This window comes from Pseudophryne corroboree, chromosome 7 (assembly GCF_028390025.1).
Source record: "Pseudophryne corroboree isolate aPseCor3 chromosome 7, aPseCor3.hap2, whole genome shotgun sequence".
Lineage (NCBI taxonomy): Eukaryota > Metazoa > Chordata > Amphibia > Anura > Myobatrachidae > Pseudophryne > Pseudophryne corroboree.
In genome coordinates, this window is record NC_086450.1 from 197,199,656 (window position 1) to 197,224,148 (window position 24,493).

The 24,493-nt window shown below is 46.9% G+C and overlaps 1 protein-coding gene across 2 annotated transcripts in view; it reads left to right on the forward strand.

Annotated features, from left to right (window-relative positions):
* Window positions 1-24,493, forward strand: part of LOC134944972 (keratin, type I cytoskeletal 18-like) — a 76,289-nt gene that overhangs the window by 25,022 nt on the left and 26,774 nt on the right. For both annotated transcript variants that reach the window (XM_063933934.1, XM_063933933.1), the window contains 3 exons: window positions 1,386-1,550; window positions 2,735-2,860; window positions 20,467-20,687. In XM_063933934.1, the coding sequence (XP_063790004.1) occupies window positions 1,386-1,550; window positions 2,735-2,860; window positions 20,467-20,687 (512 nt within the window). The remainder of the gene's footprint in view (window positions 1-1,385; window positions 1,551-2,734; window positions 2,861-20,466; window positions 20,688-24,493) is intronic.

The window sequence follows — 24,493 nt, forward strand, 5'->3', positions numbered from 1 at the left end:
ACAAGCACTGAACTGATCGCAGATGCCGAGTAAGTCTTGAGTTACTCAGAAACTGCACAGAGATGTCTTATCGCAATATTGCGAATCTTTCGTTCGCAATTTTGATAAGCTAAGATTCACTCCCAGTAGGCGGTGGCTTAGCATGTGCAAAGCTGCTTAAAGCAGCTTGCGAGCGAACAACTCGGAATGCCCCCCCATGGTTTTGCCCAACTGCCAAACAAAGTTCCTGCTGCGATCAACTCAGAATTACCCCCTTTATTCAATCTAACCCACACTAAGTAATCACCCGTTACAACTGTTTTAGCGGTGTCCTACTCCTGTTAGACATGAAGCCCCCTCATGATCCAGGTTCCTCCCTGCCCTTAGTTCTCATGTCTGTATTTATTTTATCTACCTTACCTATCCTCCTTGATTTATGTATGTCCTATTCTTCCCCATTGTCTTGCACTGCAGAGCATTACAAATCTCTGATAATAGTAACAATAAAGGAGCAGATTCAGAGTTGTACAGTACCCTAGTCAGTTTTGCAAAAGGATCATGCAATTATTAGCACTGGAGAGCATCATATACGGGCAATTGAGATTCATATGCTACATAGTCACATCTCTACTTGCAGTTGGATGGGAATTAATGGGTAGGCCAAATTGAGTGAGGGCATGTAAAAAAAATGCAGGCTGTGCTGAGATGATCATATGCAGAGATCCAACTAATATCTTGCACTAGGTACAGGGCTAGTGCACATACACAGTGATAATGATGGTGGCTATTTGTACAAGCGGACGGACAGTGTGGTTGCATAGAGTGGTGCAACTCAGCACAATGACAATTCTGCATTTAGTTTTGTTTAGTTAGTGTGGCTGAGTTGCACGTAACTCTGAATCGGACCCAGAGGGAATATTTTGACAATAAAATGTCATACTTTATTTTCATCGATGGTGTGATACACTCCAGTATTACTAAATCACTATATCTGTAAACTGAATATCCAGCTCTATTCTGGACATACAGTCTGGGTGGGCATAGCATAAGTCTGATGGATATAGCTTAGAATCTAGGGTTTGTATAGACTACAGTGTTGTGTAGGTTAGGCACACAGTCTGTGATGGGTAAGAAAAACAGTCTGTGGTCGGTCTGTGATGAGTAAAGAAAACAGCCTGATTAATAAGTCTTTGGTATATAGCATAGAATCTGAGGAGGGTATAGTGTACAGTCTTTCACAATTACATTCCCCACCACCACATTTTCTGCATAATATCATTGTTTTTGTAAACTAGTATCCTGCAGAATTAAACTTTGAGACCAAAATAAGCAAACGTTTACATGCAAGGGCATATATCCTCTGCATAATAACTGATATCAGCCTCCCTTGTTTCTCTGTATTGCAGGAAGTGGCGGCACTACAGGCTCTGATAGGCAATAACAATGTGAAGATAGAGGTGGACGCTCCCAAGAAACCGGACCTGAATGAGAGCATTGCTCAGATCCGGAGCCAATATGAAAAAATGGCTGAGCAGAACCGGGCGGAGGCGGAGAATGCCTACAAAAATAAGGCAAGATACATGTTTTCATTGATACAGGGACAGTGCTAGTTCTTTGCTCCAGGCAGATGATAACAATGGTTCCTAGTTCTGGGAACTTGATGATTGCCGCCATTAAAGGTTCCCTACTGTTAAGAAGCACAATTTTGGGGTAACCTAAAAGACGGAATGATTAATATCATGGCAATTATGTAGCATTTTTCTTTTTCCCAAAGCTGCCTTCACACAGTGCGCCGCCTTACTTAGGTATTTATTTTAAACACACCTCCTTTCTCGTTGTCTGACAAAGGCCATGGTAATTTAAGTTAACTTGAGCATGCTTCCTACCTTGTGTTGTGATAGATATCATCATGGCAGAATCAGTGCATTTATTTATTTATTATTTATTTATTACCAGTTATTTATATAGCGCACACATATTCCGCAGCGCTTTACAGAGAATATTTGGCCATTCACATCAGTCCCTGCCCCAGTGGAGCTTACAATCTATATTTCATATCACATGTACACACAGACACATTCACACTAGGGTCAATTTTTGTTGGAAGCCAATTAACCTACCAGTATATTTTTGGATTGTGGGAGGAAACCGGAGTACCCGGAGGAAACCCACGCAAGTACAGGGAGAATATACAAACTCCGCACAGTTAGAGCCATGGTGGGAATCGAACCCATGACCTCAGTGCTGTGAGGCAGTAATGCTAACCATTACACCATCCGTACTGCCCATGCAATATATAATGCACGCTGTATCACCGAATAAAAAAAACGATCTGTATCAAACCAGGGTATAGCTATGTCCATCTCTAGGAATAATATGCAGACTTATTAAAGAACTATAGCAAAAACAAAACTTATTACCATGTATACTACTTTATCTTTCCTTTGACATAAGAAGTTATTTATTGTTTTAAAATCTACAAAGCCTATATGTAACTAAACAAAGGTGTGCGGAACACTGGCAGAGTATTGCAATGTCATGAATTGTACATACAACAGCTTACAGGGTTAAGTTCCATTATGCTTAAGAAAATATCCTTGTAGAATATTTTATTAGTAAATAAAACCAGGTAAACATGTTTATAATGAATAGTCTTTTGTTTTTACACCAGTTTATTTTCAACTTGTATACATAGGTCTACCAAAATTACTAATATAAAATGCCAAAGAGAAAATAAACACTCTGTCACTTGCAGTTTGATGTCATGTCCCAGGAGGCAAATGTGAACACAAAGGCACTGGAACAAGCCAAGAATGAGGTGAATGACCTCCGGCGACAACTACAGGCTTTAGAGATGGAACGTCAGTCCCTCCAGAAGACGGTGAGTAGAACCCTTCACATTAAACACCACATTTAGGGTGTTCTGTAAACTAGTATACTGCAGAATGCAAATGGTCAGCTCACTTTGCTTCTCAGTCTGACCAACATTCAGTACAACGAACACTGAGCAGTAGTCAGATATTTGGCTACAAAAGAGATCATTGATTCCGGATTTATACAGTTATTGGGAGCCACACCAGGAGAATTAATGCTGAAAAGACAATGAAAATACCTAGGGGTAAATTTACCAAGATGGGAGTTCTATTTAAGATGGGATGTTGCCCATAGCAACCAATCAGATTCTACTTCTCATTTATCTAGCACCTTCTAGAAGATAATACCTGGAATCTGATTGGTTGCTATAGGCAACATCCCATCTTAAATAAAACTCCCATCTTAGTAAATTTACCCCCTAGTACTATTTTACCTGCATTGTCCAAGTTGCCTGGCATTGAATGGAACGCAGCTCAGGCGATCTAGCAACATCAAGCTGTGGTTGGAATTATTAGGCCTGATTCAGAGTTGTAAGCAAACCCGATGACTTGAAGACAACTGCACATGTGCATGGCCTGTTTTGTGCTCGAAGTACCCACTAAACTGCAGCACAATTGACATACTATGGTAATTTTGGGGCGGGACAGGGCAGGGGCAGCACTGGGGACTGTTTTCCAAAACACAGGGCATGTGACCCTCATTTTATAGGTGTCCCGGGGCCAGGGTCTGCATCTTCCACAGCAGATTTACTTGCCCAGCAGAGAAATTCCATTGTCCATTTTGAGAAAGCTTAGACTGTGATCTGATGCTGCGTCTTCAGACACAGTGGGGGTAATTCAGAGTTGGGTGCAAATTTTGCTATTGTAGGAAATGCAGGCGGTGTCATCAGGCCACCCCGAAAAACGGACATGGCACGACTGCGTCTCTTGCTCCCCCCCCAACACTGCGTCGACACCCGTCGCCTTTCAATCACGATGCAATGCAAGCGCACTGCGGCCACGGGAGAAACATGACTTCAGAATGATCACCGCCATAGCGATCAGCTCTGAATAAGGCCCACTTAGATCTGCAATGTCAGTAGAAGGTGTTCTTCAGATGGCTCCAGCGCTAGTAGCATATTGGGGGTAATTCCAAGTTGATCGCAGCAGGAATTTTGTTAGCAGTTGGGCAAAACCAGGTGCACTGCAGAGAGGGCAGATATAACATGTGCAGAGAGAGTTAGATTTGGGTGGGGTGTATTCAAACTGAAATCTAAATTGCAGTGTAAAAATAAAGCAGCTAGTATTTACCCTGCACAGAAACAAAATAACCCACCCAAATCTAACTCTGTCTGCAAATGTTATATCTGCCCCCCCTTGCAGTGCACATGGTTTTGCCCAATTGCTAACAAACTTGTTGCTGCGATCAACTCAGAATTACCCCCATTGTACGAAGATGCAGCAGCGATGTAAACAGTGTTGACCTCTGAATCTGGCCCATTGACCACTAAAGCCATATAGAATAATTTAAATAGTGGAATCAAAAATAGCATTTTGGAACTTACCAGGTAAATCCTTTTCTTTGAATCCATAGGGGTCACTGGAGTACTCTTGGGGATATGGACGGTGCGATAGCAGGGATAGGCACATTTAAATCTTTAACTGTGTAACCCTCCTAACCCTCCATACTCCCCACATGTCTCAGTGATTTTTTGCTGAGCCAAACAGGAGCGAAAGAGAGGATGAACAATGGAGAATTACATATAACATAACATAACAGACAACTGGAAAGTTGACACATAATATAACTGACAACTAAAAAGTTGACACGACAATAGATAACAATCACCTTAACCTTTAAACAAGCTGGTGATAAAGTGTTACCATAAGATATACTGAACTTATCATAAGACATGTGAAACTGCTCTGGGTGAGCGTCCAGTGACCCCTATGGATTCAAAGAAAAGAATTTACCTGGTAAGTACCAAAATCCTATTTTGTTTTTCATCCACTATGGGTCACTGGAGTACTCTTGGGACATACCAAAGTTTCTCCCTTGGGCGGGAGAGCTGGTTGGCACCTGTAACAGTAGACGGCAAAAGCTAGATGCTGATTCCGCAAAAGTATCAAACTTGTGAAAGCGCACAAACGTGTGCACTGATGACCATGTAGCCGCATGGAAAAGTTGTGTCGTGGAAGCACCACGACCTACTGCCCATGACGTTCCCACAGAACAAGTGCGCTACAATAGAATCAGGCAGTTGTAAACTAGCATGAAAGTAAGGTTGATGAATGGTCAGCTTAATGCAACAAGCCAAGGTCTGCTTGGAAGCTGGCCAACTTATCTTGACTGCATTATAGAGAACAAGCAATGTAACTGTTTTGCGTACTGTTGATGTTTGGGATACATAAATGTGAAGTGCGCAAACTACATCCAAAGAAGCTGGAGTTCCTGAACCTTCTTAGAAACAGGAACCACGGTTGGTTATATATAGAAAAAGAGGATACTACCTTTGGTAGAAAAGTGGGATTTGTCTGAAGTTGCTCTCTGTTATCATGAAACACCAGATACGGTGGCTTGCATGAGAACTCACCCAATCAAGAAACACTCCTTGCTGAAGCTAACGCTAACAGAAACTGTAATAGAAACTGTTTACCAAGTAAGAAACTTAACAACCACTTGTTTGGATTCAAAAGTTGAGGACTGCAAAAAGTCTAAAACTAGATTCAAGTCCCATGGAGCTGTAGGTGGTATAAACAGAGGTTGAACCTTGTGGACACTTTTGGAAGGTATGCACTGTTGGCAAAAGAGCCAAATGGCACAGAAAGAAAATTGACAAAGCAGAAACCTGCACCCTTAGTGTCGCTAAACAAATTCCTCTAGCTAACGCCATCTGTAAAATAGTAAAAGACGGGATAATAGGATTTTGGTACCTACCGGTAAATCCTTTTCTCGCAGTCCGTAGAGGATTCGGGGGTTCACTTTAGTACCATGGGGTATAGATGGGTCCACCAGGAGCCATTGGCACTTTAAGAGTTTGAGAGTGTGGGCTGGCTCCTCCCTCTATGCCCCTCCTACCAGACTCAGTCTAGAAACTGTGCCCGAGGAGACGACATACGGGTGGCAACGGGAATAATTCCCTTAGGGGTCCTGGACCGGTGGTCGCGTGCGCACCACATCCCACCGGGAGCCGGAAGGCTGACGGGCGCGTTTCACCCAATCGGACTTGTTCACAGTCTCCTTGGGTGAAAAGCGCGCATCAGACTTCCGGTACACTTCCGGCTCCCAGTGGGATGTGTTGCGCACGCGACCACCGGTCCAGGACACCCGAGGGAATTATTCCCGTTGCCACCCGTAGAATAGGATTTTGGTTACCTACCAGTAAATCCTTTTCTCGTAGTCCATAGAGGATGCTGGGGTCCATATTAGTACCATGGGGTATAGACGGGTCCACCAGGAGCCATTGGCACTTTAAGAGTTTAATAGTGTGGGCTGGCTCCTCCCTCTATGCCCCTCCTACCAGACTCAGTCTAGAAACTGTGCCCGAGGAGATGACATACTTCGAGAGAAGGAATTACACAGATAGTGGCGAGATTCATACCAGCTCACACAAACATGTGAATCCGACCAACATGCTGGAACAACTCAGCAACAGCTGAAACAGTAAATAACGCAGAACTTACCTAGGAACCAGGTAACACTGAACCATAAAAAAACAACGCAGGAAAATGAAGCGCTGGGCGGGCGCCCAGCATCCTCTACGGACTACGAGAAAAGGATTTACCGGTAGGTAACCGAAATCCTATTCTACGGATTCTCTGTTTGTCCTGTATGATCCCAAGAAATTTTGGTGTCCTGCTTCTAAGCAGGGAGCAGGTTTCTTTCCCTTGGCACGACCACCTCTGAAGAACTTGTTCGAAGGCTTATTCTTTGTAGGCCTTGCGGGCCGAAAGTACTGTGACGTGGAAGATGAAAAAGGCTTCTTCGTAGCCGGTGTAGCTGTGGGGAGAAAAGGAGACTTACCCGCGGTAGCCGTGGCAATCCACGCATCCAGCGCCTCCCCAAAGAGAGCCTGACCTTTGCATGGTAGGCCCTCCACACACTTCCTGGATTCCGCGTCCTCAGACCAGTTGCGCAGCCAGAGACCCCTGCGAGCCGAGGCAGACATGGAGATCCCCGCAGCCATGGAACCCAGGTCTTTCATGGAATCCACCAGGAACCCTGTAGAATCCTGAATATTACGTAAAAATAAATCAACGTCACCTTTGTCTAGCGTAGACGACTCTTCCTGTAGAGCGATTGACCACCTGGCAATAGCTTTAGCAATCCAAGCACAGGCTATAGTAGGCCGCAATATAGCCCCTGAAGCCGTGTAAATGGATTTCAGCGTAGCATCCACCTTGCGATCTGCCATTTAACGCGGTAGACCCCCGTGACCGGTAATACCACCTGTTTGGACAGCCTGGAGACAGAGGCGTCTACGATCGGCGGGGACTCCCATCTCTTTCTATCTTCCGCAGGGAAGGGAAAAGCCACCAAGACCCTCTTGGGAATCTGGAATTTATTTTCCGGAGTTTCCCATGCCTTTTCAAAGATAGCATTTAAATCTTTGGATGCCAGGAAAGTGAGGGGGGGCTTCTTATTATCTGTAAAGAAGGCCTCCTCCACCTGCTCTGGAGCTGTGTCCGAAATGTGTAAAACATCCCTAACAGCCTCAATCATCAACTGCACCCCCTTAGCTAGGGATGCTGTCCCCCTCAATACATCCACATCACAGTCTGCAGCGTCAGAGTCGGTGTCCGTGTCATCCTGCATAATTGCAAGTGCACGTTTGTGAGAATGTACCACAGGGGACCCCGAGGAGGCAGTATCAGACCATACAACCATAGAGGACTGGAGGACCTAAGTGGCATGCTCAGTCCTAGCCACCCTATCAGAAATCTGAGAAATAGTCCCCCTCAGAGAGACTAACCATTCTGGCTCTCTAGCTGGGATCTGCGCTAAAACAGTGCAATCCTAATGACATGGTATGGAGTCTTACTGGGAAGACCAATCCTCTCCTTCCTAGACATGTTGTCACACACCCTCAAACACACCACAAACACACAGGGTATTATGTAGACAGAGTTTCCTCCCCAAGAGTGGCAGAGAGACACAGAGATTGGAGCCAACCCACACACAGCACTATTTGAGTATAGGGTCTCCTAAACTCGTGCTGTCTGTGCCCCATAATAGGTGACACAGCCTATAATACAGCCTCACCCCCCTTCTACAACCCCCTGGTACCGTACAGATAGCTGGAGATTGCTCTGGAGGGTCCTGGATCCACTTGGCAGTGAGTGCAGGCAGGAAAAATGGTGCTGAACGCTGCTGGGTCCGCTCGGAGGAGAAGCTCCGCCCCCTCAATGGTGCTGTCTTCCCGCTCTCTGAATGATTATACTGGCCGGAGGAGTTGTGCTGGCCTGGATCCGCAGACCCCGACAGGCTTCATGTGACCAGTGTAGGGTCCGGAGCTGGCCCAGGGCGCACCTCCCAGCGCCGCACTGCAGTACTGCTGAGCCTTCCAGGAGCGCAGTTAAGACCGCGCTCCTACCCTCTAGATGCCCTCTTCACACTGTCTCCCCGCTTGCAAGGGGGGACAGTGACTCACTCGCCACTTCTAAACCACCTGAGGGGCTGGCGGCTGGTTGCCGGGGCGAGCGTTTCCCTGTAACGGGGCGTGATCAGACCCCTCTGGAGCTGACGTCCAGTCAGCGGGAGCAGTGGCTCAAGACCCCGCAGGGCGGACAATGCCCCCCCCCCCACCCTCAGTCCCTAAAATAACAAAACCTGAAAAGAAATAAAAAACTCTTTTTTTAAGAGAACTCTGTAGAGCTCCCCTAGCTGTGACCGGCTCCTCCGGGCACATTTTCTAAACTGATTCTGGTAGGAGGGGCATAGAGGGAGGAGCCAGCTCACACAATTAAACTCTTATGGCTCCTGGTGGACCCGTCTATACCCCATGGTACTAATATGGACCCCAGCATCTTCTAGGACGTAAGAGAAACTTTGCAAACGTGTTCGACCAAGACCAAGTTGCAACTCGGCAAAGTTGTACTGCCGAGACACTCTGGGCAGCCGCTCAGTAAGACGCCACCTTACGAGTATAGTGGGCCTTAACAGATTTTGGTCACGGCTGTCCTGCCATAGAATAAGTGTGCTGGATAGTGAACCTGATCCAGCGAGATATCGTCTGCTTAGAAGCAGGACACCCAAATTTCTTGGGATCATACAGGACAAACAGAGAATCCGATTTCCTGTGACGAGCAGTCCTCTTCACATATATATTCAGAGCCCTTACGACATCCAAGGACTTTGATGTAATTGAGGAGTCAGTAGCCACTGGCACCACAATAGGTTGGTTGATATGAAATGCCGACACAACCTGCGGAAGAAGCTGCTGACATGTCCGGAGCTCAGCTATATCTTCGTGGAAGATCAAGTATGGGCGTTTACAGGACAAAGCCCCCAACACACGTCTAGCAGAAGCTAAAGCCAACAAAGTAACCGCCTTCCACGTAAGAAATTTGACCTCAACCTCCTGTAGAGGCTCGAACCAGTCAGATTGGAGGAACTGCAATACCATATTAAGGTCCCAAGGTGCCGTAGGCGGTACAAAGGGAGGTTGGATGTGCTGAACTCCCTTCAAAAAGGTTTAAACCTCAAGGAGGGCAGCCAATTGTTTTTGGAAGAAAATGGATAGGACCGAAATCTGTACCTTCACAGATCCCAACTTCAGGCCCATATCCACACCAGCTTGTAGGAAGAGGAGAAACCGTCCCAGTTGAAAGTCCACCGCAGGAAATTGCTTGGACTCACACCAAGATACATATTTTTTCCAAATTCGATGGTAATGTTTAGACAGGGTAGAAATAGCCTTTTTCGGAATGCCCTTCCGAGCTAGCATCAGGTGTTCAAGCTCCATGCCATCAAACGTAGCCGCGGTAAGTCTTGATAGGCGAACGGCCCCTGCTGCAGCAGGTCCTCCTGAAGAGGAAGAGGTCTTGGCTCTTCCTGCAGTAGATCCAGAAGATCCGCGTACCAAGCCCTTCTTGGCCAGACTGAAACAATGAGGACCTTTGTTCTCCTTATGAGTTTATGAGTTTTAGAACTCTTGCGATGAGTGGAAGTGGAGGAAACACGTACACCGACTGGAACTCCCACGGAGTCACTAGGGCATCCACCGCCACTGCTTGCGGGTCCCTCGACCTGGAACAATACCGCTGAATCTTCTTGTTGAGATGAGAGGCCATCATGTCGATCTGGGGTACGCCCCAAAGATCCGTTAGCTCCTTGAACACTTCCGGATGGAGACCCCACTCCCCTGGATGGAGATCGTGTCTGCTGAGGAAGTCTGCTTCCCAGTTGTCTACTCCCGGAATGAAGATTGCACCAACGCGTGCTTTTCTGCCCAGGGGATGATTCTTGTTACCTCTGCCATTGCAGCTCTGCTCTTCGTTCCGCCCTGTCGGTTTATGTAAGCCACTGTTGTCACATTGTCCGACTGCACTTGAATGGCCCGATTTCTCAGAAGATGGGCTGCTTGGAGAAGACCGTTGTAGACGGCTCTTAGTTCCAGAATGTTTGTCGGCAGGCCAGCTTCCAGACTTGACCACCTTCCTTGGAAGGTTTCCTCTTGAGTGACTGCGCCCCAGCCCTGGAGATGAAGATGCATCCGTGGTTAGAAGGATCCAGTCCTGAATCCCGAACCTGCGGCCCTCCAGAAGGTGAGATAATTGCAGCCACCAGAGGGCCTCTGGTGCATGTGTAGATGGGATCCCGATCACTTGTCCAGGAAATCCAGTTGGTAGGACCGAGCGTGAAACCTCCCGTACTGTAGAGCCTCGTAAGAGGCCACCATTTTCCCCAGAAGGCGAATGCACTGATGAACTGACACCCGGGCTGGCTTCAGGACATCCTGGACCATCGTTTGAATCACCAACACTTTTTCCTCTGGGAGAAACACCCTCTTCACCTACGTATCGCGGATCATTCCCAGAAAGGACAACTTCCTGGTTGGTTCCAAATGTGACTATGGAAGATTCAGAATCCAACCATGTTTTCTGAGAAGCTGTGTCGTGAGTGCTATGGACCATAACAGCTTCTCCTTGGACGATGCCTTTATCAGCAGATCGTCCAGATACGTTCACCCCGTCTGCGGAGGAGAATCATCATTTCGGCCATCACCTTGGTGAATACCCTCGGTGCTGTGGAGAGACTGAAAGGTAGGGCCTGGAGCTGAAAATGACAGTCCAACAGTGCAAATCGAAGATAAGCTTGATGCGGCAGCCAAATCGGAATGTGGAGGTACGCATCCTTGATATCCAGGAATACTAGGAATTCCCCCTCCTCCAGACCTGATATCACTGCCCTTAGGGACTCCATTTTGAACTTGAACTCCCTCAGAACGGGGTTTAGTGATTTTAAGTTCAGAATGGGCCTGACCAAACCATCCGGTTTCGTTACCACGAAAAGGTTCGAATAGCAACCTTTGTTTTGCATGTGAGGTGGTACTGGCACAATGAACTGTGCCTCCACCAACTTCTGGACGGCTTCTTGCAGGACAGTCCTGCCTGCCAGCAGAGCTGGCAAGCCTGATCTGAAAAATCGGTGAGGAGGGAGATTTTGAAATTCCAGCCTGTACCCCTGGGACACAATATCTTGCACCCAGGGGTCCAGGCCGGAGGACACCCAGACATGACTGAAATGTCTGAGTCTCACTCCCACCGGCTCCACCTCCGGGGGGCGTGCAGTCCACCATCATGCGGAGGACTTTGGTGTACCTGAAGCAGGTTTCTGTTCCTGGGAACCTGCAGCCGCAGGTTTCTTGGACGTGGTCTGACCTCCCCAAAAGAAGGTGTTGGACTACATGGCCTTTCTGGGCTTGGTAGACCGAAAGGGCTGTGATGTAACTGAAGAAAATAGTTTCTTCGGAGTAGGTGTAGCTGAGGGAAGAAAGGGTGATTAAACAGCCGTAGCCGTGGAGATCCACGCATCTAACGCTTCCCAAAAGAGAGCCTGACCTGTGTAGGGTAGGGTATCCACGCTTCTCCTGGATTCCGCGTCGGCAGACCACTGGTGCAACCACAGTCCTCGATGAGCTGATACTGACATGGAAGAAATTCCCGCAGCCATGGAACCCAGGTCCTTCATGGATTCTACCAGAAATCCTGCCGAATCCTGAATGTTATGTAAAAACAATTCAACATCACATTTATCCATAGTATCCAAATCTTCAAGTAACGTGCCTGACCACTTTACTATAGCTTAGGCAATCCAAACACTGGCAATAGTGGGACGTAGTATTGCCCCAGAAGCCGTGTACATGGATTTGAGCGTATTATCAATTTGACGATCAGCCGGCTCTTTCAAGGCAGTAGATCCTGGAACAGGTAAAACCACCTTTTGTGAGTGTCTGGATACTGACACGTCAACAATAGGCGGGTTTTCCCATTTTTTCCTATCCTCTACCGGGAAAGGAAACGCTACCAGAACCCTTTTAGGGGGTGTAGTATGGTATGCAGGCGGCCGGGCTCCCGGCAACCAGCATACCGGCACCGGGAGCCCGACCGCCGGCATATCGACAGCGTGGCGAACGCAAATGAGCCCCTTGCGAGCTCGCTGCGCTCACCACGCAGCGGGCACGGTGGCGCGCTATGCTATTTTATTCTCCCTCCAGGGGGGTCGTGGGCCCCCACGAGGTAGAAAAAGTGTTGGTATGCCGGCTGTCGGGATTCCGGCACTGGTACACTGTGCGCCGGGATCCCGACAGTCGGCATACTGAAGACCACCCCATTTAGGTATTTGGAATTTTTTAATCGGGTTTTCCCAAGCCTTTTCAAAAATAGCATTTAATTCTTTTGACGCAGGGTAAGTTAGCGAGGCTTATTTTCAGTGAAGTAAGCCTCCTCAACCTGCTCGGGAGTTGTATCAGCAATATTCAACACATCCCTAATAGCCTCTATCATCACCTGCACCCCTTTTGCAAGAGTTGCTGCCCCCCGCAACATATCCCCGTCACTGTCTGCAGTATCAGAATTGGTATCATCCTGCATGATCTGTGCAAGAGCACGTTTATGTGAATATACAGCGGGGAGCCCTGATGTGCCAGAACTGGGCCAGACTGCCATAGAGTTCTGTAAAGCCTGAGTTGCAGATTTATTTTGTGCAACCCTTTTTGAAATCTGAGAAATCATAGATTTGATAGAGGATAACCACTCAGGCTCCCTTCCTGGTATCTGTGCTAAACCAGTGCAATCCTGATTACATGGAATGGGATCATCCTGAGAGGACATAACCTCTGCAGCATATGACACAGAGTCCCTGGACATAGCTTAATGGAGACCACAGACACCCCACACACACAGGGGTGGACAGAGTTTCACCCCCAAGAATGGCAAGAGAGACACAGAGATTGGAGCCAACCCACACACAGCGCTTTTAATATAAAGGGAGACCCCCTATCAGCACTGACTGTGCACCTTAATGGGTATCACAGTCGTTTTGTAACCTCCTACCCGCTTCTACAACCCCCTGGTACTGTGAGAGATAGCTGGAGTTGCTGTAGAGGGACTTGCTCTTTACTGACAGCGCTGTGCAGGCAGGAAAATGGTGCTGAACGCTGCTGGGTCTACTCTGAGGAGAAGCTCCGCCCCCAAAATGGCGCTGTCTTCCCGCTCTTTTTAGGATTATACTGGTCTGAGGATTTATGCTGGCTGAGGTCCTGGGACCCCGACAGGCTGTGTGACCAGTGTAGGGGCTGGCTCAGGGCGCCCCTCACAGCGCCGCACTATGTACCGGAGCCTCCGGAGCGCAGTTAATACTGCGCTCCTACCCTGATGCCGCCATCTTCACACCGGCCCCCGGCTTGCTGGGGGGGTCGGTGACTCACTCGCCACAGATCTTCAGCTCTGTAAGGGGGTGGCGGATGCTGCTGGGGTGAGCGATCCCCTGTGGCGGAGAACGATCTATCCCCTCAGGAGCTCAGTGTCCTGTCAGCGGAGATAGTGGCTCAGACCCCACAGGGCGGACACTACTCCCCCCCTTAGTCCCACGAAGCAGGGAGGCTGTTGCCAGCAGCCTCCCTGTAAAGTAATAAACTCTAAAAAATAAAATAAACTTTACTAGGGAAACTCTGGAGAGCTCCCCTAGCTGTGACCGGCTCCTCCGGGCAAATTTTCTAAACTGAGTCTGGTAGGAGGGGCATAGAGGGAGGAACCAGCCCACACTCTCAAACTCTTAAAGTGCCAATGGCTCCTGGTGGACCTGTCTATACCCCATGGTACTAATGTGGACCCCAGCATCCTCTAGGATGTAAGAGAAAATGCCACTATCTTCTCTAACAGTTGACTGTACAAGTGCACTGCAACTGCCCGTGGTTCGAGCATTAACTGTGCCAGATGACGAAAACTTGTGCTTTTACCTGTGTCAGGTAAATTTGTTGATTTACTGTATGTAGAACCACCATGTCCAGAAATTGATTTCGTGGAGACGGGTCAAGGCTTGATTGTTTGAAGCTGACAATATAACCATGCTGAACTAGGACATTGTACTTTAGTAAGGCCTTTGGAGGAGTAATTGTTGAGACAAAGCCTGGATGAGTATGTTGTCGAAATATGGAACCGAGATGAGTAAACATCACAGACATTACATTTGGGAATATAGGCGTGCTCCCACAATGGAAGATCAGAGAAAAACTGAAAGCCCGTCATGCCACTGGTTCATCAGCTGGCTTTGTTTTTTGACGGCTGTTAGTGGATTGTTGAAACCCACGTCCTCTATCACGGTGACTGTGTACAGTTATTTCTAGAGTAAATAAGGACAATTAAGGACGAAAGAAACATCGCCAGTATAAGGCAACACCTCTATTCCTTATTTGGACTCAGTCGCTGATTGCCAAGTTCGCAACTAAAAGCGGTCGAGCAATAATACAGGCTGAAATCCGAAACTGACCTGTCCAACATCGAAAGATGGGGGTCATTCCGAGTTGTTAGCTCGTTGCCGATTTTCGCAACGGAGCGATTAAGGCAAAAATGCGCATGCGCATGGTACGCAGTGCGCTAAGTAATTTAGCACAAAACTTAGTAGATTTACTCACGTCCGAACAAAGAATTTTCATCGTTGAAGTGATCGGAGTGTGATTGACAGGAAGTGGGTGATTCTGGGCGGAAACCGACCGTTTTCTGGGAGTGTGCGGAAAAACGCAGGCGTGCCAGGATAAAACGCAGGAGTGTCCGGAGAAACGGGGGAGAGGCTGGCCGAACGCAGGGCGTGTTTGTGACGTCAAACCAGGAACGAAACGGGCTGAGCTGATCGCAGTGTAGGAGTAAGTCTCGAGCTACTCAGAAACTGCTAAGAATTTTCTATTCGCAATTCTGCTAATCTTTCGTTCGCAACTCTGCTATGCTAAGATACACTCCCAGAGGGCGGCGGCCTAGCGTGTGCAATGCTGCTAAAATCTGCTAGTGAGCGAACAACTCGGAATGACCCCCGATGTCGTAGGCAAAAATTTAGCAAATGTGATCGGTGAGAAGTATAAATTGGTCTGTGGAAAGACCCTGTTGTAGGCCTAACTTGAGCTGTTTTGCCCATGCAACTACTGTCTTCTTAATCCAAATTCCAACTAAAGCAGGACTAAGCAACACTTCTGCTGCTCTATATTTGAATATTAACATGGCCTCCAGCTGATGGTCTGTTTAAGAGTTGATGCAACTGGGACTGGAATGGATAATTTATTTTGAAATAGTTTACCCATTTAGTTGTCCTAGTCTGTGGAAAAAGGATCATTAGACAGAAATTGCTTTGGCACAGAAAAGCATGTATCTGGATTTGTTAAGAGAATCTGAATAAGGAAAACACACAATCGGCCTTTTTTCCTAGCAAATGAAAACCTCATATTTTGAAAGAGACTATTCTGTCTTAGTGTTGAGAAGCCAACTGGTAGTGGCTAAATTGATAACTGGTTTGTAGTATTGCAACTCTTAAGTAGGCCTGTTGTGGCGGGCAAATTAGAATGTGTAAGTTGCATTTTTGAGGTCCAGTGCAATTATGAATTCTGGTTTTAAACTTGCAATCACTGACCGCAGCGATTCCATTGGAAACTGACTTAAATGGAAGAATCCACGAGATAATGATTGCAGACCCCTTTCTTGTGTCTTGACACAGATAGAATTGTGATAGACAAACTATAGATTGTAACCCTTGTCCACTACTTTACCCATCTGTGAATGTCTAAAATCACGCCAAGTCTATGCGTACCGCCCTGATGAGATCTACAAAGGCTGGCCTATTAGCAGAGGCGTCACCGGGTGTGGTGACACCCGGTGCGCGCCCCTGATCTCCTTCCGCGATCGCGGCAAAAGGGGGTGTGCCCTTGTACTTAGGGGGTGTGGCTAAGCGGGGATCCCGAAAACGTCACTCTGGGGGCGTGCCCAGCATCTCCGGAGATGCTGGGCTTCCCCCAGAGCCAGTCTCCGTCCGCTGTCGGCTCCTCTTCTGTGACAGGAGCCGGGTGCTGTAGGAGACTTTCTCACTGCAGCACCTGGTTCCTGTCAGTGCGGAGGAGCTGACATTTGGTGTCACCCTCCTCCAGGCGTCACACCCGGGTGCGGGCCGCACCCCCCGCACCCGCCTTGTGACGCCACTGCCTATTAGTAACCTCAAGGAAGGCCCAATTCACCTTCCACCTGCAAGGAGGATCAGGGCAGAGGCCTTCTTCGGACTCATATCTGCAATACACACTGTGCAAATGGAATACCCATCACTTAACAGATTATCACAGTTATCGCAGACAAGCAGGTTTTTTGATTTTGCATTTGCTTTTCAACCGATTGAGCCCTTTTAGGTTCAAAATCGGTGTGACTGAGCCGTACGCTTCAGTACTACAAAAAAAAAATTAAAACAATAATCATGACTTTTGCACACAGAGAGACAGTAATACAGTGAAACTACCGTGTTCATGATAATAAACTGAAGTGTGTATACCCGAGTGCAGTGCACCCTGGTACACAGTAAGTTCTGTAAAGATTGTGCTTTACTTAACAAATGTACTAACACCCCTGCCCCCTCCAGTGGCCGTGTGTTGTAGTACCGACACCACCTTCCTGCAGTGAAGCAGGAAGTAATTATAAAATGGCGTCCCGAGCATATGTTTTATTTGAAACATATATCCTCAGTATATATATTCTCAGCATATTAGTAGAGGCTTAATAGCCTGTTTTGTCACTTCGATAACACCTATGAGTATAAAGAGACACCGTGCATGATGCACCCCACTGAATTTTAGGGGATAGCCGGACTGGGCAACATATACACACACACACACACACACACACACACACACACACACACACACACACACACACACACACACACACACACACACACACACACACACGAGACAGAGTGCACTATATTATATGTTGGTTGATAGTTTAATCAATTCAGAAACCGTGATTGGAGTTCTTCTTGGGTTTTTCTCACTTGGTGACTTCCCATATGGGGCCTATAGAGAAACCCACTCACCAGAAGAAATATTCACCCAACAGAAAATACACCCAGTTAGTATCACAAACTTTTGGTTGAAAAGATTTTTAATACAAAGTCTTTTTTTTAAAGATACAATGGTACTAAAATACTTTTTAAATACAATGGTATAAAAGTACACAATGATATAATCAATTAAATACACATCAGATTGCTTAGGTGGTATACTGGAATGGCCTCCTCACCTAAATGGTGTGAGCTCTTAGGAGGATATCCAAAGCAAGCCGGTAGTGTACAATAATTGATGAACCCTACGCGTTTCGTCCTTAAAGGACTTCTTCAGGGGTAAATGAAATATCTAAAAAATCGTGTTGGAAAGCGTCTTGGTGATTATCAATTCTTCAATTGCGCTTGTAAGAAGCCACTTTGTGGCTCAAAAGACTGAATCTAAAATATAAATTGCTCGAGGTCCTTATGATCTATATTCTTCTGTGGGACCATGCGCAACACAAGGATTTCTTTAAAATAAACTGCCTCTGGGGTCATTAGATATTAACTGACCAGGTCTGACTCCAACCAGAGGAGAGAGTCTAGAAGGGCCCTCTTCCCCATAAAATGGACATAAACACGTAACGGCGCCACAGGTCGATATTGATTCCGATAAAAGATCTAGAAAATCCCTCTTCTCCCTGTTTAGTAAATTTGATATATATACAGAGTCTGTAGTATATATAGAAGTCCAATGGTTTAGCTCTCCTGTGTAGCTCAATGGTGGACCGTCTGATTCAAAGGCCTCATGATTGCCTCCTCTTATTTGCGGGGACTTGCTGTACCTATATAGGCTTAATAGCCGTATAGTACTATGGACCTTTTACTGGCCCCCACTGCTGTATTTTTTCTCCCCCTTTTATGGGAGAGCTGACTGCAGGTGGAGCCGGGCGGCAGCCCTGCTTAGTCGATGAAGACAGCGTGGTGGCCCATCTGTAGCAGTTATTTACCCCTGTGTGGCCCGCAGCAGCAGCGAAAGCTGTCCGCGGGTGAAATAAGGGAAGCTGTGACGGCCAGTCAGAGGCTTTGCCGTGAGGATGACCTGGGGAGCAGCTGGCGACCAGCGGCGGTAGCCCAAAGTTTTGTTACAGTGCCATACCACTGCATCAGCATACCTCCCAACATGACCCTCTCCAGGAGGGACAGAATGCTCTGCTCCTGGACTTCCCTCTTAATCTATGATTGCCATCACCTGTGCTGAAACACCTTTCTAATCCATTAACCTGTTCAACACAGGTGTTGGCAATCATAAATTAAGAGACAAGTCCAGAAGCAGAGCATTGTGTCCCTCCTGGAGAGGGTCACATTGGGAGGTATGCATCAGTCCTCTCTTCCTATGTGAAAGCTGACTACGGCTGGAGCTGGGCTGCCGTTTAGCGCAGATAGCCCTAAGTTTTTACTGACCCCCACCGATTGGCCGATGAAGGGAACGTGGCGGCCATCTGCAGAAGTGTGTTATTTCCCCCTGTGCAGCCCGTGGCAGCAGTGAGCTGTCCGCGGCCGACATCCAGGAGGCTTGTTGTGAGGCTGAACCGGGGAGCGGTTTATGACCAGCGGCTGCAGTGTGCTGACCGCGGCTGGGCACTGCAGAGCGGGCTGCATACTGAGAAACTACTATGTTCCTGCACATGGCGAGGCGGCAGCATGAGCTGACAGCCCCACTCCCTTAGTAACAACTGCGCAATGAAGCGGCATTGCGTGAGCTGCTCCCCCCCCCCATTACAATGTGGAGGCTGCGATGGGGCTTTTCCAAACTCCGTCCAGCTCCTTTACAGTCAAAGCTGAATCAGCTAAAACTGCTTTAGGTCTATGGTGGGATTCCTTTGTCTGAGTGCAGACTAGCCTCTGCTGCATATCAGCAGCACACACAGTCCTGGACCCACGCTTCTTAGTAAGCTGGGAAGGGACTGTGAAAAAAGTAAAGAGTACAAATATGTAGAAGAAAAATAAGTCTATAGAGACGTCTAGAATGAACCTTCCCTCGTGAAGGCACAAAACACACTGGGACATGTGGGGAGTATAGAGGGGTAGGAGGGTTACACATTTAAATATTTCAATATGCCTATCCCAGCAATCGCACCGTCCATATCCCCAAGAGTACTCCAGTGACCCCTAGTGGATGAAAAAGAAAAAAGAAACGTGTCATTATCCCCAAGCAGCCGATTTGTTAACATTTTTAATTAGTCCGAATTCCCCCCCCCCCCCATCCCCACCTCCACCACAACCTGACACTAACCCTCCCTGGCACACTTGCGTCTGGCATTCAGACAGGTGTCGAGATTCCGGAGCTGGTTTCATGCCCGCTGACATTGGGTATGCCGCGATGCCAACTACTTCCTGTTTAAAATAACTACATTCCAATCACAATGCCACTAAAGATCTTGGGAGGATGCATTACAGGATCCTCTGGATTTGAGAGTGAGGGTAAGTACAGTAAGAGACATTCTGTTATGTTACATATATAATGCCACATAAAACTAGGTGTTCAGTTGGGCTGCACTTATCCTTTTTACCCCTATAGTATATAGGGGTGATTCAGATGTGGACTCAGACGCTACTGCGTCCTTGTACTAATTCCGCGGCCAATGGTCATCCTAATGACACCCCATTAATCGGTTGCTCAGACTGTTGGAACCTGGGTGCCGGTGCCAGTGAAATTGCACCTGACAAAGACGCCCACAACCTGCTTACCACTGTTAAACATTCAGCGTCCAAGATCGCTGGAGGTGCAGGATGCTGGCTGATATGGCGATCTTGGACGCCATTACATCCCGCCCTGTGTTTCAAAGGTTCATCTCCATCATGTAGGAAGAATTGCGGACTGTTCAGAGTTGCACATATGCAGATCTCGGTCTGATTTCGGACAAGTATGGGACTAGTGTAAATACGTAATTGTGAAGGCTACTGCATTATTACAAGCAGATGGATAGGGTCAATACAGTTAACTCTGAATACAGGCGAAGGTTTGGATTTCCAAAGCATGCAATGATATGGCTGCATCTGTGATAGACTGAAAGGCCCTATATTTATAAATAACCCATTTATATGTTGCTTCATTGACAGGTGGACTCGCTAGAACATGTCTTGAAGGATACAGAGGATCATTATGGATCAAACCTAATGGAAATTAACCGACTGCTTGTCCGTCTGCAGGACGAGCTGGCAGCTTGCAGATCTGAAATAGAGCGACAAGTACGAGACTATGAAGCCCTCCTGAACCTAAAGTCTAAGCTGGAGAATGAAATTCATGACTACCGTGCTCTGCTGGAAGGCGTTGTAGACAAGTGAGACCATCTTTTCCCAGATAGAATCTGCTCCTGAGCATGCCCCCAGCACACTGAACACATTCTTATCTCATATCTGTGGAATGTTGATGACTAATAGTACTTTGCACAAAATAAAAGATAAAGAAATTAAAACAAACTTACAATAACAAAACAGTGGACATGCCACATCTGCATTGCACAGATGAAGTCCTGTGCACTAATACAGTGCCAATACATGGTTATATCTGTTTGTTGGGAGACCAGGTGAATGAACCTGAAACATGTAAAAGGTGCAAGCAGTATGGTCAGCTAATGATTACACACACTAACATATATTATGATGTATTAGCCATACCATGGGTTAATCCTAATTGTATTTTGATTTGATTTTCTGGCTGTTTTGAACACACACAAAGTCTGTCCAGATTGTTTCCAAGTTACCAATTATCCATCATTATTTATGGCCAGCTTTAGCTTATATGGTAGATGGCAGGCTGTAACAGGTTATACTCAATCACAATGGTGAACATCAGGCAACTCTGTTACTACCAGTGTCCATACTAACCAGGAGACATACTCCGGTTGGCAAGGCTTCTGTTTAATCTCAGATACTGCACTCACTCGGCCAAGTCCCCAGAACTATCACTGACTGGACATGGATAACAAATGTCCCGACAGCAATGGATTAGATTGGCATGTTCACACACCATTGGCAACACCTAACTCTGTTCTGTTGTAACTAGGCCACCCTGTTGTAGGATGTACAGCAGCAAAAGAGCGAAATAAAACATTTAGCTAATTGGTATCAGTCATACATGACAACTACTGTAATCAAGCAGAGCTATTTACTACACTTTTTCCAAACATACCTACATTTTAGAGCAAGTGACCTCCTCTTATATCACAATTCTATTTTAAACTTATTGGGGCATATATAATGGGGTCAGAGTTCCCTGGAGGTGTGGGATGCCGGACGATCTCAAACGTTAAAGCAGCAATCATTTACAAGGTAAAACCATGCCTTGTAAATGATTGCTGCTTTAAAATAAACATTTGAGATCTGCCAGCATCCCGCACCTCTGGCAAACGCAGACCCTATTACATATGTCCCATTGTGTTTATACAAGAGCCTATACAGGTAAATATAGTCAAGTGTTGGACTCACAACTGCTATATAAACATATAAAACAAAAAGGTTTGGAAGCACCTTAATGGTTCACCACAGCTAGGAACAAGTGGCAATGTGCCACAATAAAATAAGAGTTATGGTAACACTTTCCTTCGTTAACTCATTCTCTTTGAGGTCCATAGGATTCACAGGGAGAACCTTGGGGTATGATGGTGGAGACCAGGTTCAGGCACTGAACAGTTAAGCTTTTCAAGCTCTCCAGATGCACTGGTCTTTTTGCCTCATACTCTGCCCACAGCTCAGACTCTTCAGTTTTGGTTAACAAGCCCAAAGCAGGAGCTGGAGAGAAGAGAAGGAAGGATGGTACACACAGGAAACACACTCTCACAATCAGGAGATAGGAACTGGGGACCCAGAAGAGTAACCCATTGAAGCCAGGTGTGTCAGGGTGGGCGCCCTGTGGATCCCATGGTTCCCAAAGAAAAATAGTTAACGAAGGTAAGTTTTACCATAACAATTATTTTCTTCTTCAGGGTCCATAGGTATCCACAAGGATAAGCTTGAGGATGTCCCAAAGCAGTTGAGGTAGGGAGGGGACGCTCCTAAGCTGAAAGGAGAACGTTGCTTCCTAAGTGGAGAGGAGAATTTTGCATCCAAATGAGGCATCTTGAGAGGCAAATGTATCAAATGTATCGGCGTAGAACCCGAGAAACGTGTGGACAGAAGTCCACGTGACTGTTCAGCAGACGCAGCGTGCTGCCTTCAAAGGTCCCACAGGTTGAGTAGAGTGAAGCAGAGACTGTATCTGGGACAGGTAGACCAGCTTGCATATAAGCCTGTGAGATAGTCATGCAAAGCCACCTAGCCAGGGTCTGCTTGTTTGCTCGCCAAAATCACTTGTGGAATCCATAGAGTACAAATAATGAATCCGTTTTCCTGAAGGAACTAGAACGGTCTACATAGATCCGAAGAGCATGGACCACATCCAAGGACACCTCTCCTACAGAGGTCTGGTAAGTCGAAGTCTGGCACAACAATTTCTTCGTTGAGATGGAAATAGGATACCACTTTGTGGAGGTAACCCTGTTTGGTTCTTAGGACTGCTCTATAATGATGGAAGACCAAAAATGGAGAGCGTCAGGAAAGCACTCCTAAGTCTGACGCATGTCTCGCAGAGGCTACTGCTAAGAGAAAATAGGAATTTAATTAACTACCGGTAAATCCTTTTCTTGTAGTCCGTAGAGAATGATGGGGTTCCATTTAGTACCATGGGGTATAGACGGGTCCACTGGGAGCCATGGGTTCTTTAAGAGTTTAATAGTGTGGGCTGGCTCCTCCCTCTATGCCCCTCCTACCAGACTCAGTCTAGAAACTGTTCCCGAGGAGACGGATATATTTCTAGAGAAGGAAACACACAGATAGTGGTGAGATACACACCAGCTCACACATAACAAAAGGAAAGCCAAGGTCACCAAACTGAAACGATTCAGCAACCACTGAACAAACAATACTTAACCAAGTAACAATGCAGGAAAATGAAGCACAGGGCGGGCGCCCAGCATCCTCTACGGATTACGAGAAAAGGATTTACCGGTAGGTATTAAAAATCCTATTTTCTCTTACGTCCTAAAGGATGCTGGGGTTCCATTTAGTACCATGGGGATGTACCAAAGCTCCCAGTACGGGAGGGAGAGTGCTGAAGTTCCTGCAGAACAGATTGACCAAACTTTAGGTCCTCAGAGGCCAAAGTATCGAACTTGTAGAACTTAGCAAACGTGTTCGACCCTGACCAAGTAGCTGCTCGGCAAAACTGTAAAGCCGAGACACCCCGGGCAGCCGCTCAGGAAGAACTCACTTTACGAGTGGGCCTGAACAGATCTCGGACACGGCAAGCCTGCCGTAGAATAAGTATGCTGGATAGTAAACCTGATCCAGCGAGAAATCGTCTGCTTAGAAGCAGGACACCCAACCTTGTTACGATCATAAAGGACAAACAGAGCGTCCGACTTCCTGTGACGAGAAGTTCTCTTCACATATATTTTCAAAGCACTCACAACATCCAAGGACATTGAGGTAATTGAGGAGTCAGTAGCCACTGGCACCACAATAGGTTGGTTGATATGAAAAGCCGACACAACCGTCGGAAGAAATTGCTGGCGCGTTCTGAGTTCAGCTCTATCTTCATGGAAAATCAAGTAGGGGCTCTTGCGGGACAACGCCCCCAATTTGGACACACGTCTAGCAGATGCCAATGCCAACAGTGTGACCGCCTTCCAAGTAAGAAACTTGACGTCCACCTCCTGTAAAGGCACAAACTAATCCGATTGCAGGAACTGCAGCACCACATTAAGATCCCAAGGTGCCGTAGAAGGCACAAAGGGTGGTTGGATGTGCAGAACCTCTTTCAAGAATGTCTGAACCTCAGGGAGAGCAGCCAATTGTTTCTGGAAGAAAATGGACAAAGCCGAAATCTGGACTTTTATGGAGCCCAGGTGTAGGCCCACATTCACACCTGCTTGCAGAAAGAGGAGAAACGATCCAAGTTGAAACTCCACCGTAGGAAACTTCTTGGATTCACACCAAGACAAATACTTTTTCCAAATCCGATGGTAATGTTTAGACGTTACTCCCTTCCTAGCATGGATCAGAGTAGGAATGACCTTGTTCGGAATTCCCTTCCGAGCTAAGATCTGGC